At 36.2% G+C, this 12,477-nt stretch overlaps 1 protein-coding gene across 2 annotated transcripts in view; it reads left to right on the plus strand.

Annotated features, from left to right (window-relative positions):
• LOC129221547 (proclotting enzyme-like) overlaps positions 1–12,477 on the plus strand; it is a 69,767-nt gene that overhangs the window by 30,320 nt on the left and 26,970 nt on the right. For both annotated transcript variants that reach the window (XM_054856037.1, XM_054856038.1), the window contains exon 3: positions 7,260–7,432. In XM_054856037.1, the coding sequence (XP_054712012.1) occupies positions 7,260–7,432 (173 nt within the window). The remainder of the gene's footprint in view (positions 1–7,259; positions 7,433–12,477) is intronic.

Here is a 12,477-nt window from a genome sequence, read left to right on the forward strand (position 1 = left end):
ATTAGCATAAGGCCGGATCTTAATTTTGGACCAGATCTTATTTTTTGGGAAACATAATACCTCAATTTTAAAATTTTTGAATAAAAACAAAACAAAACAGACGCTTAAATATTGTGAGCAGTAAAGAGATCAGGAAACAAATTACTTGCATAATGACATCATTTGCATGACCTTCTTGTTTTTAAGATAAAAAAACAAAATGATTGGTTGGATAGACACGTAACGCTCCATGCTCCACACGGACTGCATGATTAGAATATACAGGATGTTTTAAAAAGGGTTTTTTGATTAAGCATGGTGATGACGGGCATCAACTTTTGATGTAAAAATGCTACGAATCTGAAGTAAAAAGAGAGAGAGAGAGAAAAAAAAAAGGATTTGAGAATATGGTATGGTTTTGAACCATTCAAGCACCTATAAACAACTTGTCATCATGATCTACACAAAGATATATGGAGTAATTTGTATGACCTGTTTGACGCTAATGGCAAAGAAAAAACTGTAATAAAAAAGTTTTGCAATTGAAACACATTAGAATTGGAAAGCGGGGTGGATTCTTAAAGAGGAAGTATCCAAACTGTAATCGAGAGAATATTCTCTATTGGGGAGTGTTTAGAAAAGCTTTGCAAAGGCTTGTCCCCTTCCTCATTGTCACATGACTAGAGGTCTTGGAATGATCAGTGGTGATCTTTGGTAATTAACTGGTTTAGTTGTGTTAACTAAATGTGCACAAAGCTTTTGTCGGCAAGGAAGCGAGTATCAGCATTCTAACTAAACTGAAACTCGGCAAACGAGATTTAATGTCATGTGGCAATCATAAAACCTCTTTCATGCTGTCGACTGGAAAGTACTGATGTAGTATCTTCCACAAGATGATTTTTTTTCAGTGGAATCAAATACCACAAAGCTCGTTACAGCAACCAGAAACTGGAGTCCAGCCCTTGCTTTGGTTAATCAGTCTGTAAAAGACAGAAAAGAGCGGAAAGTAAAAACCTCATACCTTATAAAGGAGCTGAGTATATCTTCACGCTGACAGCTGAAAATATTTCAGCACACCAGCGAGAGTTGCGTAAGCATCATACGGATCCCCTCGAGAAGTAAAAGGCCTAATCAAGGACGAAACTGCTGTCTGTAGATGTTGTAACTACCTGTTATGCATTTGCTTGCAATTCTGCTTTAGCTTCGGCTGTGAGACGGTGACTTGCAGTTGGATGGTTCAGTGCAGCAGGATTTTTCATTAATTAATGAGAAAACTTTAAGATTTAAAGACAATAAGAAGTCATTGTGAAAAAATCTTCTAAAAGAAGCCAAATTAGGCTGTCTGATCGATTATAATGATGATGAAATTTTCAATCTAGACTAGTACTGCCTTGAACTAGTTTACAAGCATTTAATTTCAAAGAAAAATCTCAAACTGACATCAGAATTCCAACAGAACTATGAATTTTTAATATCTATTTCAAGAGTAAAATAAATTATTCTCTAGAGTTGGGCTAATAAAAGTATACTGCGGTGAAAAATAAAGCACAGTATCTGCAAATTTTTCATTCTTTTGCTTTTTTGTCACCTATTACAATGGAACTTTATTGCACAAGGTTGCTTATTTGGTTTCCGCTGAAAATAAAAAAAAAACCCTCAAATTCCAAAATTTCTCTATTGTTGGTATGGAAACGAAAACGAGTTTTTTTCAAATATCTTAAAATTTCATTTTTGCAGCGACTGCGCTTTACCTACGGCAGTGCAAGAAATCATTGGAATTTGAATAACATTGCGTCTCAAATAGCTTTAATTCAGATGCGGCGATTGGGACTGAAAAATGAGGGAGGGGGGGGGGGGGGGACAAAAAAAAAAACGACAACTAAAAGCCATAGGATTTTTAGCGGCAGCAAAAAAATGAAAAAAAAAAAAAAAAAAAAGCGAAAAAAAGTACAAAATGTTGTTAAGGCTGGTTTTTAGAGCATAAGCTCATTACTTTTTGCATTGAAAAAGGCGTTCCCTGTAACGCCGGAACAGGTGTCTGCAGTTCTGCGAATTTGTGCTTTTTTGACGTTGTTTATTTCTTACTCTACCGTTCAGCACAAAGGTATTTATTTATTTTACCTTAAGTATGGCTTGTTTTAATTAAACAATTGATTTACTAATACCTAACCAATGAATACATAAACTAAAAGTTACTGCTTGTGCTAAATAATGTTTCATAAACAGATATAAAGTAAAACACATATGTTCTGAAAATTTTGACGTTTATGCTTTTTTTTTTAATTTTAGTTTTGGTTCCTAAATAAAATAAATAAATGAACCATAAAATGTGGGAGGAGGTAGCCTCACCCCCCCCCCCAAATTGCGTGCATTGCTTAAATTTGGAAATAATCCAGTTTGCCGTCCCTGTTCTACAGTATTTTTTACTTGCTGGTGATTTTTTTGTCTCCAATGCCTTTGTCTGCGTGATTTTTCAATAAAAATAACTGAATTCTGTAAAACATGTTTCTCGGCCATCAGAGTGTCAACGCGGAAAAAACAACCGACTTTTGCGAGACGACAGTCATTCAGTATTATTAACTTTCAGCCACCGTTATCAACACTTTTATGTGTTCAGGGGGGGGAGGGAGAGGATTTTAAATCAATTTTTGTACTCTCTTAATTTTCGAAAGGACACAAATTGTTATTGTTTATTCTGTCGCATTTTTACGTTTTTTTTTTTTTTTTTTTGAGTAAAAAGTTTTTTTTTGCGCTTTTCTGGTGTGAGATGAGGGGAACGTGTTATTTTTGAGCAATCACAAGTTGTTTATTGTTTTCACTTGACCGTTGAATGACGTCCGCGTCCTTTGATTTTTATTTTTCTATGCTTATAACACAGACGTCCATGTGCCTCGGAATCGGATTATTTATAAACGACCTTCTCGACTTTACACAATCCTTTTTACGCGAAAACAGTATCTAGCCCACAACATCCAGCATCCAGCACATAGCATCCAGCCCATGGCATTCATTTGAATTTTGTTGTCCTGAATTCAAATTATGGCTGCAATAAAAGCCATTAGTAGAAACATGAAACCCAACGAGTTGGGGGGGATATTTCGATAATTGGGAATCTGGCGCGGTCGTCTTATTTTTGGCGTAAACCTTTTTATTTTGGTAACCCTGCTGATTTATAGTAACCCTATGAGAATAGATGTTTCCCACCTCTTTGTTTACATTTGCAACGAAAAATATCTCTCGCGCAGGCAATGGAGCCAAAAATTGACGCCAATGAAGAAGGATCGCCAGATTCCCAATTATCGAAATCTTCCCGAGTTGGGTCCTATCGCAATCCGTGATTACGGAAAACATAATTTAAATTCAAGATCTCAAAATCTTTACTAATAATAAAGCGGAAAGTCTCTCTGTCTGGATATCTGTAGGATGTCTGTGACGCGCATAGCGCCTAGACCGTTCGGCCAATTTTCATGAAATTTGGCACAAAGTTAATTTGTAGCATGGGAGTGTGCACCTCGAAGCGATTTTTCGAAAATTCGATTTTATTCTTTTTCTATTTCAATTTTAAGAACATTTTCCAGAGCAAAAATATCATAAGATTGACGAGTAAATTACGAAATTATCATGACGTGGAATGGGAGTGCGAATGAACATAGCCAATTGGCAAGAAATTTGACATCCATTATTTGTAAATATATAGGCGAATCGAATGACCTTTTAATTTTCAACTGCGGACAAAGCCGTGCGTGTACCGCTAGTTTAAAATATGTTTCTAAATCTCCATAACGGTCACCTTCACGCTTGGTTTACCGTCGAACGTCGTAGAAAACTTCTCTACTTGGGGATAGGGATTTCTGCGCCCATTCTTCATTCATCTCATGTATTTTCCTCTAGTCGTAAATTTGGCCCAGGGGTGGATTTGTATACCGTGCTGGTGAAGTAAGGTGCCTTAGTATATTGTTAACTTAGTCATAGTTTACTGATTAATTCGAAGGAAATTGTTAATTCTAATTATATGCAAGGCCCGACTGAAGGCAGATGGGCGCCGGTGCAAACGTTACTTTTAAGGCCTCCTCTCCTAGGATTGGTATTTCTCCGATTTTGACCCCTTGACCCTTATGCTTTATTTAACTGTAGGATGGGAATATGGTTTATCTCCCTCTCACTTTGTTTTTAGCATACGTAGCAAATTCTAATAACCCACATCATTTTAAATAAAATAATTTATCAGAAATTATTTATTATAAACTTGTAAGCAATCGCAATGTACTTAGAAGACTAAACCCGTCTATGGTGAATATTTTGTGCACAAAATAGTCGATATTATTGGTAAAGTTGTACATGAATATGAACTAGTACACTATTTATTATAAAACATACTGCGTAATCCGTCAGGATTTTAGGGAGGGGGGAGCATAAATTGCTTCATGGAAACTCAATACCTTCACTGAACCTTTTTCATCCTGTTAATTTTTGACATTTTAGTTTTTGTGAGCGAACACTTCTCTAATAAGATTTTCACTTTAACAACATAATTTAAAAATATTTTTCGTTGTAAATTATTAAATGACTTTTTTTCTTTGGTTTCAATGTTTCAACTATTAAATTCTTTCTTAGATTTTTTATTTTACTTCAATGAAGGAAGTTTTTTTTCGGCGGGGGGGGGGGGGGGCTTAGGTGGAATTTCGGAACAGCTGCCGCGTTTAACCTGGCCATAATCTGACTTTTTTAACTTTGCGGCAAACCTTGCATCTCCCTGTTGCACGTTGGGGTGCAGTGGTACTCAGAGTCTGATTACCCAAAAGGCTCGAGAATCTTGAGCTTCCCCTCAGAATTTTTAGGGGGCCCAAATATGACTATAAAGCTGTGCGTAACAATTCCGGTTTCTGCCTTTTCTACGTTTTTCAAAGGAATTACAAACATTAAAACTAGTTAAACAAAAATTTTTGAAAGAATTAAATAATTACAGAAACTGAGGACACATTTGATAAAATGTAGATATAAGCTAGATTTTCAAATGTGGGACTTGATTCGACTCTTTTACGATGTACTTTTATGTCATTTAATTTCCTTGGTAAAGCGTCCAATATGATTCAACATGTTGTTATCTATATTTGCTGAGAATTCAAGTGGAACGGATGTAATCAAATAAAATTTCTGTCAGTCAGTAAGGTGGAATAAACTTAAATCTGAATTCTGCTTCGCCACTTAGCATTAGTCAGTGTTGTATCAATGTGCATAGAATGTTTAGAAAATTTTTCCCAAACAAAAGTGTGGGGGCCCCAAAATGAGGACGAGCTTCCCCTAGTTTCAGAGGTTAATCGGGCCCTGACGGCACCCACTTTGGGACCCCCGGACATAAAATATGAGAATGTTTGCAACTTCAAATCGACATTCTGGAGTAACTTTAAAACAACCACTTCAGAATGATATTATTTGGTGATAAAATGGTCCGTACTGCAGAGTGGTGCCAATTTATTTCGTGAGCAAAAGTAGGAAACTGGTATTAAAACCTTTCCAGCAGAGTGTGTGAACAAAAATTTTGTGCACAAAATATGAATTTGGTCAAAGTTAACTCACATGGCTCAAAGTCACCCTAAATGGCTGAAAAGAAACAAAAGTTTATAAGTTCATAGCATCACGAAAACTTGACCGTTGAAGAAGGATTTTCCAAATGTTTTCTGTATTAAAAAGGTTATGCTAAACATCGACTAAGTTGTTTCCGTTGGAGCTTTATACCTATCCTTTATTCGAACTGAACTAAGTTGTTGCGTTCCCCCCTGGAGGAGGAATGTCTTTCCAAGTAGTATCAAATAATGAAACTGGGTCAATTCAATGTTGTGCTTCAAATGAAAAATGAATCAACTAGCTTTCGACACTATTGATCATGTTCAGTGTTTCATAACCGAAATAAACAAATGACAATAAGGCAAGGTTGTTTTTTAGGTTTCGGATTACTTTCAACCAAACGATCGAAATGAAAACATTGATCAGTATTAACACTAATTTGTCATAGCATTGTTTATGAAATGAAGCTTTCATATCTGAATTTCAAATTTGAAGAAAAAGTGGAAAAATGGAAAGAAATAAAGAGATAAAGAGACAAGGTATAATATTCAAAAATTGGAGAGAGAGATATTTTTGAATTTAAAAATAACTGTGTATAAAATGGCCTCGCTTTTTTTAGTTACTAAATTATACGTTGATAAAATAACTTGCTGCAAGACAAATTTCCTGGCATTACTACATCGCCGGAATTGCAATATCTTTTCTTTTCCCTCTTGAAATATAAAAAGACATTTTTATCAAAATGATGAAGATTTTAGCAACTCATCAAATAAATAACACTTTTTTGTATCTTTAACCACAATTGGGAAGCTGTGGACTTCCTGGACGCTTTTGACGTACATAAGAACTCAGAACATAAACTACGGTTTAAGTGAAAACAATAAGCAATTGTGATTGCTCAAAAAAAAAAAAAAAGTTCTAAACCAAAGAAAATTGCAATGCTCCTATTTTATCCGTGAGGTCCATTCGTGAAGTTTTACTTCGCACTTCCCCGGTGCAGGCCCGTGTTCGTTTTGTGAGTTGGCACGCTCGATTCTGCCATTCATTGACTCGATAAAATGACTACGAAGCGTGCTTGGGAACTAAACACTTTGAGTTCCCCGTTCAGCTGACCACCTCTCCAGAACATCTGCCTTGCACTACAGAGCCTTTGATCAAGAAAACTGCGGATGGGACAGTGTATAGTGCCTCGAAAGAGTAGTGTACCGATCAACGGAGAAAAAGTGAAGTCAGATTTGAAGAAAATCCAGATGGCGCTGCGCTGGAGGAGTACGTTATGTTCCTCAATCACTCATTTTAAATCAGCGATTGCATGCTGATTTCGCAGTTTAAAAGCCCCGTTTTTCGCATTGAACTTATTTCAGCGCAAAAGACAAATGCTGTAATAAGTGCTATTTGTTACATGGGTGTTCATTTATTTTTTGAAGCATATGAAATTACCTAATGCTAATTTATCTTCAATGAAAATAGTAGACTATGAGTATTCAATAACTGCACGTCTCTTATTTCTCTACTAATAATAAAGCTGAAAGTCTTTCTAGACACTATAGTGGACCTTAGCTCCCGTGGGCTGTAGCGCCACTGGGTTTAGTTCTCCGTTGGTTTTCCGTTTCTATGTTTATTAACTCCGCACAGAAGACTATGTTTTGAAAGTAATTTCTGATCATATAAAATCTGATGATGTTCTGTTAATCTGTTCATTTCTGACGTTCCAGTCGTGTTCGAGAGCGACGGGCGAAGCAGTAGCCTGCCCAACTCCGACTGCCTGACTCCGGACCGCCAGTCCGGACGCTGCCTGCGCCTGACCGCCTGCACCGCCCTGAGGCTGGGGAACAATCCCAGGCGTCTGCGCAACTATTTCTGCGGATTCGAAGGAGATGAGCCTAAAGTAAGTAGTTGCTTTGTTTTTGAAAAACAGAAATTTCATAGTCTACAAACAGAAATTTAACATAACTCCTAAGTTTATTAGAGGGTGCTCCAAAAATAACTGCCCATTTTCATGATCTGCATATTTAATGAAAGAAACGAATACATGCATTGAACAAAGAACACACAGAGTGTTCCGTTTTAACCTGCAAAACATCTATTTTCACAACCGTTAGCCCTAGATGCATACTTTCAATTACAAAAATGTCCAAAATCAGATGCAGAATAAAGATATTGAAAGTTTGAAGCGAAAATAAAAATGAGTCAAAACATACAAAATTTAACCTTTTATACAGGCTCTAGGTTTTCTAACTTATATTTAGGGAAATAAACTGCATTGAAAAATATTACTAACACAAAAAGCTTGACCGTTGTGCGACCAAAACTCAAAGAGATATTCGAGTTCAAAGTTTTAAGGGACCAAACAGAAGACGAGTCTGGAACTTATTGAAGAATGATAGGTTGTCGAAGTAAAAAAAACCAAGTAGTATTTATATTTTTCATTGCTATTCAAAAATAAATGCAAACGTTATGTACGCAAAAACACACTGCAAAACCTCGAACAATTTCAAAAACCACTCTATGTACACATTTAATTTTAAACCCTTGTTAACCGCTATATTTTCCCCCAAAAGGTGTTCTTGACGGCGAGTGTAAAGTGGTGCAAGTCACAAAACGCTGCGTTCCATATCTCGGTGAATATTGGTCGTACTACTGTCAAACTTTTTGCGTTGGAATTATTTTTCAATGGAGATTATTTCCCTAAACATAAGTTAGGGGACTAGAGGCCCGTAAAAAAGTCCAATTTTGTACGTTTTGATTCATTTTTACTTTTGCTTCAAACTTTCAATGTCTTAACTCTGCATCTGCTTTCGAACATTTTTGCAATTGGGTCTATTTAATAAAGTTCAAATTAATTAATCCTTCATATCAACGAGCAAAGACCATCATTCGGTCATGGAACGAAACACATCCTTCAGCTCAGTGGTACCCAACCTTTTTATACCTGAGGATGCACCTCATATTAAGAGATGATTCTAGCGAGTCGTAAAAATTTAAATTATTTTAAAATTTTCTAAATCTCATGGGAAAACAGGGGAAACGAAAGAATATTACATATCAAGGCCTATTGTAAACATTACTTGATACTTGTTTTGTTTGTCAGAAATCAATTAAATAATTAATTACCAATTCACCAATTTGTAATCAATCCAGATTATTTTGCTCCAAGTTCGTAACATTGTGATTAATCATGGGTTTCGAGTTGTAACATCGAACAAAACGACGAACCGCACGGGTCAGCTTCGCTGACCGCATGTGGTTTACGGGCCGGAGGTTCGGAACCACTGCTTTAGTAGATCAGCTGTGATATTAAAGATTGCTACTATACAATCTTTTCACGCAGCTAATGCAGACTTGTGATTTTAACCCTGTATACAAAGGGTTTGATGTAACTTCAAGCGAGGAAGTTAAGTGGCATTAGATCAGATGGATTCGTTAGAATTAGAATGCAAGCTGTTTACCGTATTTTCGCCGATGAATCTGACATACCACTTTTAATGTTTTACCATACAGTTCCCATGAAACAATGTTTTTTTTTTTTTTTTTTTCAATCCGAAGAGTGTATTTCCTCTAACACTTGAGAAAGAAATGAATACATTAGTTTCTTTACGGAAATGGATCGTTGTTTTTGGAACACCTAGCCTTTAACTCAGGACGTCCTCTTATCTTTAGTTTACGCATATTTGGACACACGGCAGTGTGTCAGCCAAGTTCGAAAATCAGGCGACACATCTGCCAATGTGTATTTTACACCAACCATTTAAAGCTACTTTTGACCCCCTCATTTCTCAAAAACTATTAAATCTACGTGCTTGAATTTTTGTATGTCTGATAGAGCTGCATAGCAGACTTATTATCCTAAATTTCATGAATGTACTTCTTATAGTTATGGAATTATTAAGATCTGAAAAGTGTCATTTTTTACACTGACTGACTGACTCACTGACTCACTCACTCATCAAAATGTTTACGAACTTCTAAGTGTCTCACATACTTGAAATTTGGCATAAAGATAGATTTTTATGCATATGTAAAGGGAAAAATCGAAAAATTAAAAAAAAAAACTGTTAAAGTTGTATTATTGTTTATATATATTTCTTTATTATTATTTGACAACACTAAGTAGTTTTTGAAGTTTTACAATGGCGATCATCTAGTAAGTTGGAATAAAGTTTCGCTAATAATATCTTCGTCTTTTCATCTTTATAGTTCAAAGTTAACTCTGCTAAGTAGATACATAACCTTAATATGTTACTTAAAGTCATTAGGTTATTGTAAAATTTATCAGGTTATGGGCGCCAGCAAGCTCATTGCGTTTTTAAAAGATTAAAAGCGGAGACTAAGTTAAATCCGAAAAAGAAATAGTTTAAAGATGGATTTATCAAGAACTGTAAAGCCGTTATCTGGAGAAGCAGACTTTCCAAGGTGGAAACGGAAGATAAGAGATATATTAGATTATCACGAAGGGGCATTGGACGTAATTGATGGTAAGTTAAAGAAACCAGAGGAATTACCTAGTACAGCAGATGCTACAGAAGTCCAGAAGTATGAAAAATGTGCCAATGTATATCGAAAAGCCAACAGTTATGCCAAGAGTATGACCGCAAGTACAGAAACAGACTCCGTTTATCAAAAGATTATGGACAAAGATACAGCTTTTGAAGCTTGGGAAGCTTTGAAAACGTTATTTGAAGCTTCATCAAAGGATCAACTGTTCAAAATCCGCAATGAATTTTTTAAGTTTGGTTGGATTTCTGGAAATGACATTTCAACTCATGTTGCACAATTAAGTAGTTTGTGGAATGAGTTGAACAGCGGGCTCATAGCGAAAGTGGAAAATAAGTTGCCAGAAATGTTGCTGGAATGCAAAATTCTACATATTTTGCCAAGTAACTTCAAATCATTCAAATCAAGTTGGATGCTTCTTGCAAAAGATGAAGAAAAACCTTTTGAGGATTTGGCTGCTCAACTAAGTATGTTTGAGCGAAATTTCGCCGACAACAATGAAAGAAGTGAAAAAGCTGCAGAAGCTCTTGTTGTCGCCAAGTCTAAAAATAAAGCGCATGCGACGAAATTTCAAGCCAAGAACAAGTTAAGCAACAAAAATGTTTGTAATTATTGTAAAGCCGTTGGACATTGGGTGAAGTCATGTTCCAAATGGATTGCAGATGGTCGACCTCCTGAGCCAAGCTCGAGTTTCCATAATAAGTGCTGTAATAATCAAGTGAATATTTCATCGCCAAGTACGGGAATGACATCCTATTGTGAAGAAAGTTTCCTATCAGAAGGAGAAACAAGCACATTTTGGATAGACAACGGAGCGACATGGCATATTACTAACACATTTATTTATTTTAGGAATTTTGAGACATTTCCTTCTTCGGGCACACATACTATCAAAGCGGCAGGAAAAGAAGTGTTGACAGCTTTAGGGAAAGGAAGCATTCTAGTCAAAGTTTCAATTGGAAGAAATACAGAAGTAATTGAGTTGAAAGATGTCTGGTATGTTCCTGGAATTAGCAGAAATTTGTTTTCAGTGTTAGCTGCTCAGGATAGAAATCAGAATAGTGAGTTTACTTCTACTCCTACTGAATGCTGGTTGAAGATCAACAACGAAGTGAAGCTGTATGGCACTCGAAGTATATGTGGAACTCTCTACAGGGCTCTCTCAGGGGGCTCAGAGCCAATACTTCCAGATAAAGAAATAGAAGTTCAAATTGCAGATACGTATAGCGGTAAAAATTCCTTACTGCAATTGTATCTCAGTAGATGGGGGCATCAAGACAAGCGTCACGTTAAGAATATGCTCAAAAATGAATTTAATATCAAAGTGAACATTGATAAAGAGCCATGCGAGCCTTGCATATACGGCAAAGCGCATCGTTTAAAGTTCGGCACTAAATCCAAAACTACAAGAGTTGGAGAACTTGTGTAGACTGACGTCTGTGGACCATTCGAAGAGTCACACAGAAAGTATAAATATTTTGTTGTGTTCAAAGATCATTATTCTAAGTACCGGTATGTTTTCTTTCTGAAACATAAGTCGGATGTCGTGTTTTCTCTAAAATCGTTCATAGCTCATGCAGAAAATTTGGGACATTCAATTAGAGAAATCCTTAGTGACAATGGCGGTGAGTTCGACAACCAAGAAGTTCGAGAATTTCTTCAGATGAAAGGAATTATTCAGAGACTCACAGCACCATACACACCAGAACAAAATGGAACGAGCGAAAGAGAAAACAGAACAATCGTAGAAATGGCCAGAACGCTAAAATATTCCAACCAAGAAATCGAATTTCCAGCATTTTTATGGGCAGAGCTTGTTAATACAGCTGCATTCATTTTAAGCAGGACTGGAATTTCATCCGTGGAAAACGTTAGTCCACATGAATTATGGTTTGGAAAAAGGCCAAGGATAAAACACATGCGTATAATCGGCTCACTTTGTTATGCTCATGTGCCGGTACAGAAAAGAAAGAAAATGGATCGGAAAGCTGTTAAAGGTTTTCTCATTGGTTATAATGGGGATGAACGCTATAGAATTTGGATAGAAAAAGAAAGAAAAGTAATCCTGTCAAGAGATGTGATTTTTCATGAGAAAACAAAAGAGTGTGAAAAACATATTACAGTACAGGAAAATTCAGATTCAATAGATCATCCACCAGATCAAGAAACATGTGAAGAGGAGGAAGAAGAATTAAGAGAAGAAAGTATTAACCTGTTCGATACCGAAGCTGAAAGTACAGATGAAGAGGATGAACTTAAATCTTCACATGGTATGAATCTACGAGATCGTTCTCAGATAAAGAAACCAAAGCGATTTGAAGAATACATCATGGAAATTGAATCCTTCGTCTATGATGAAAAATATCCAAAAACATATCGAGAAGCTATAGAAAGTTCTGAAGTGAACAACTGGAAAAAGGCCATGGATAGTGAAATGAC

Source organism: Uloborus diversus, chromosome 4 (assembly GCF_026930045.1).
Source record: "Uloborus diversus isolate 005 chromosome 4, Udiv.v.3.1, whole genome shotgun sequence".
NCBI lineage: Eukaryota > Metazoa > Arthropoda > Arachnida > Araneae > Uloboridae > Uloborus > Uloborus diversus.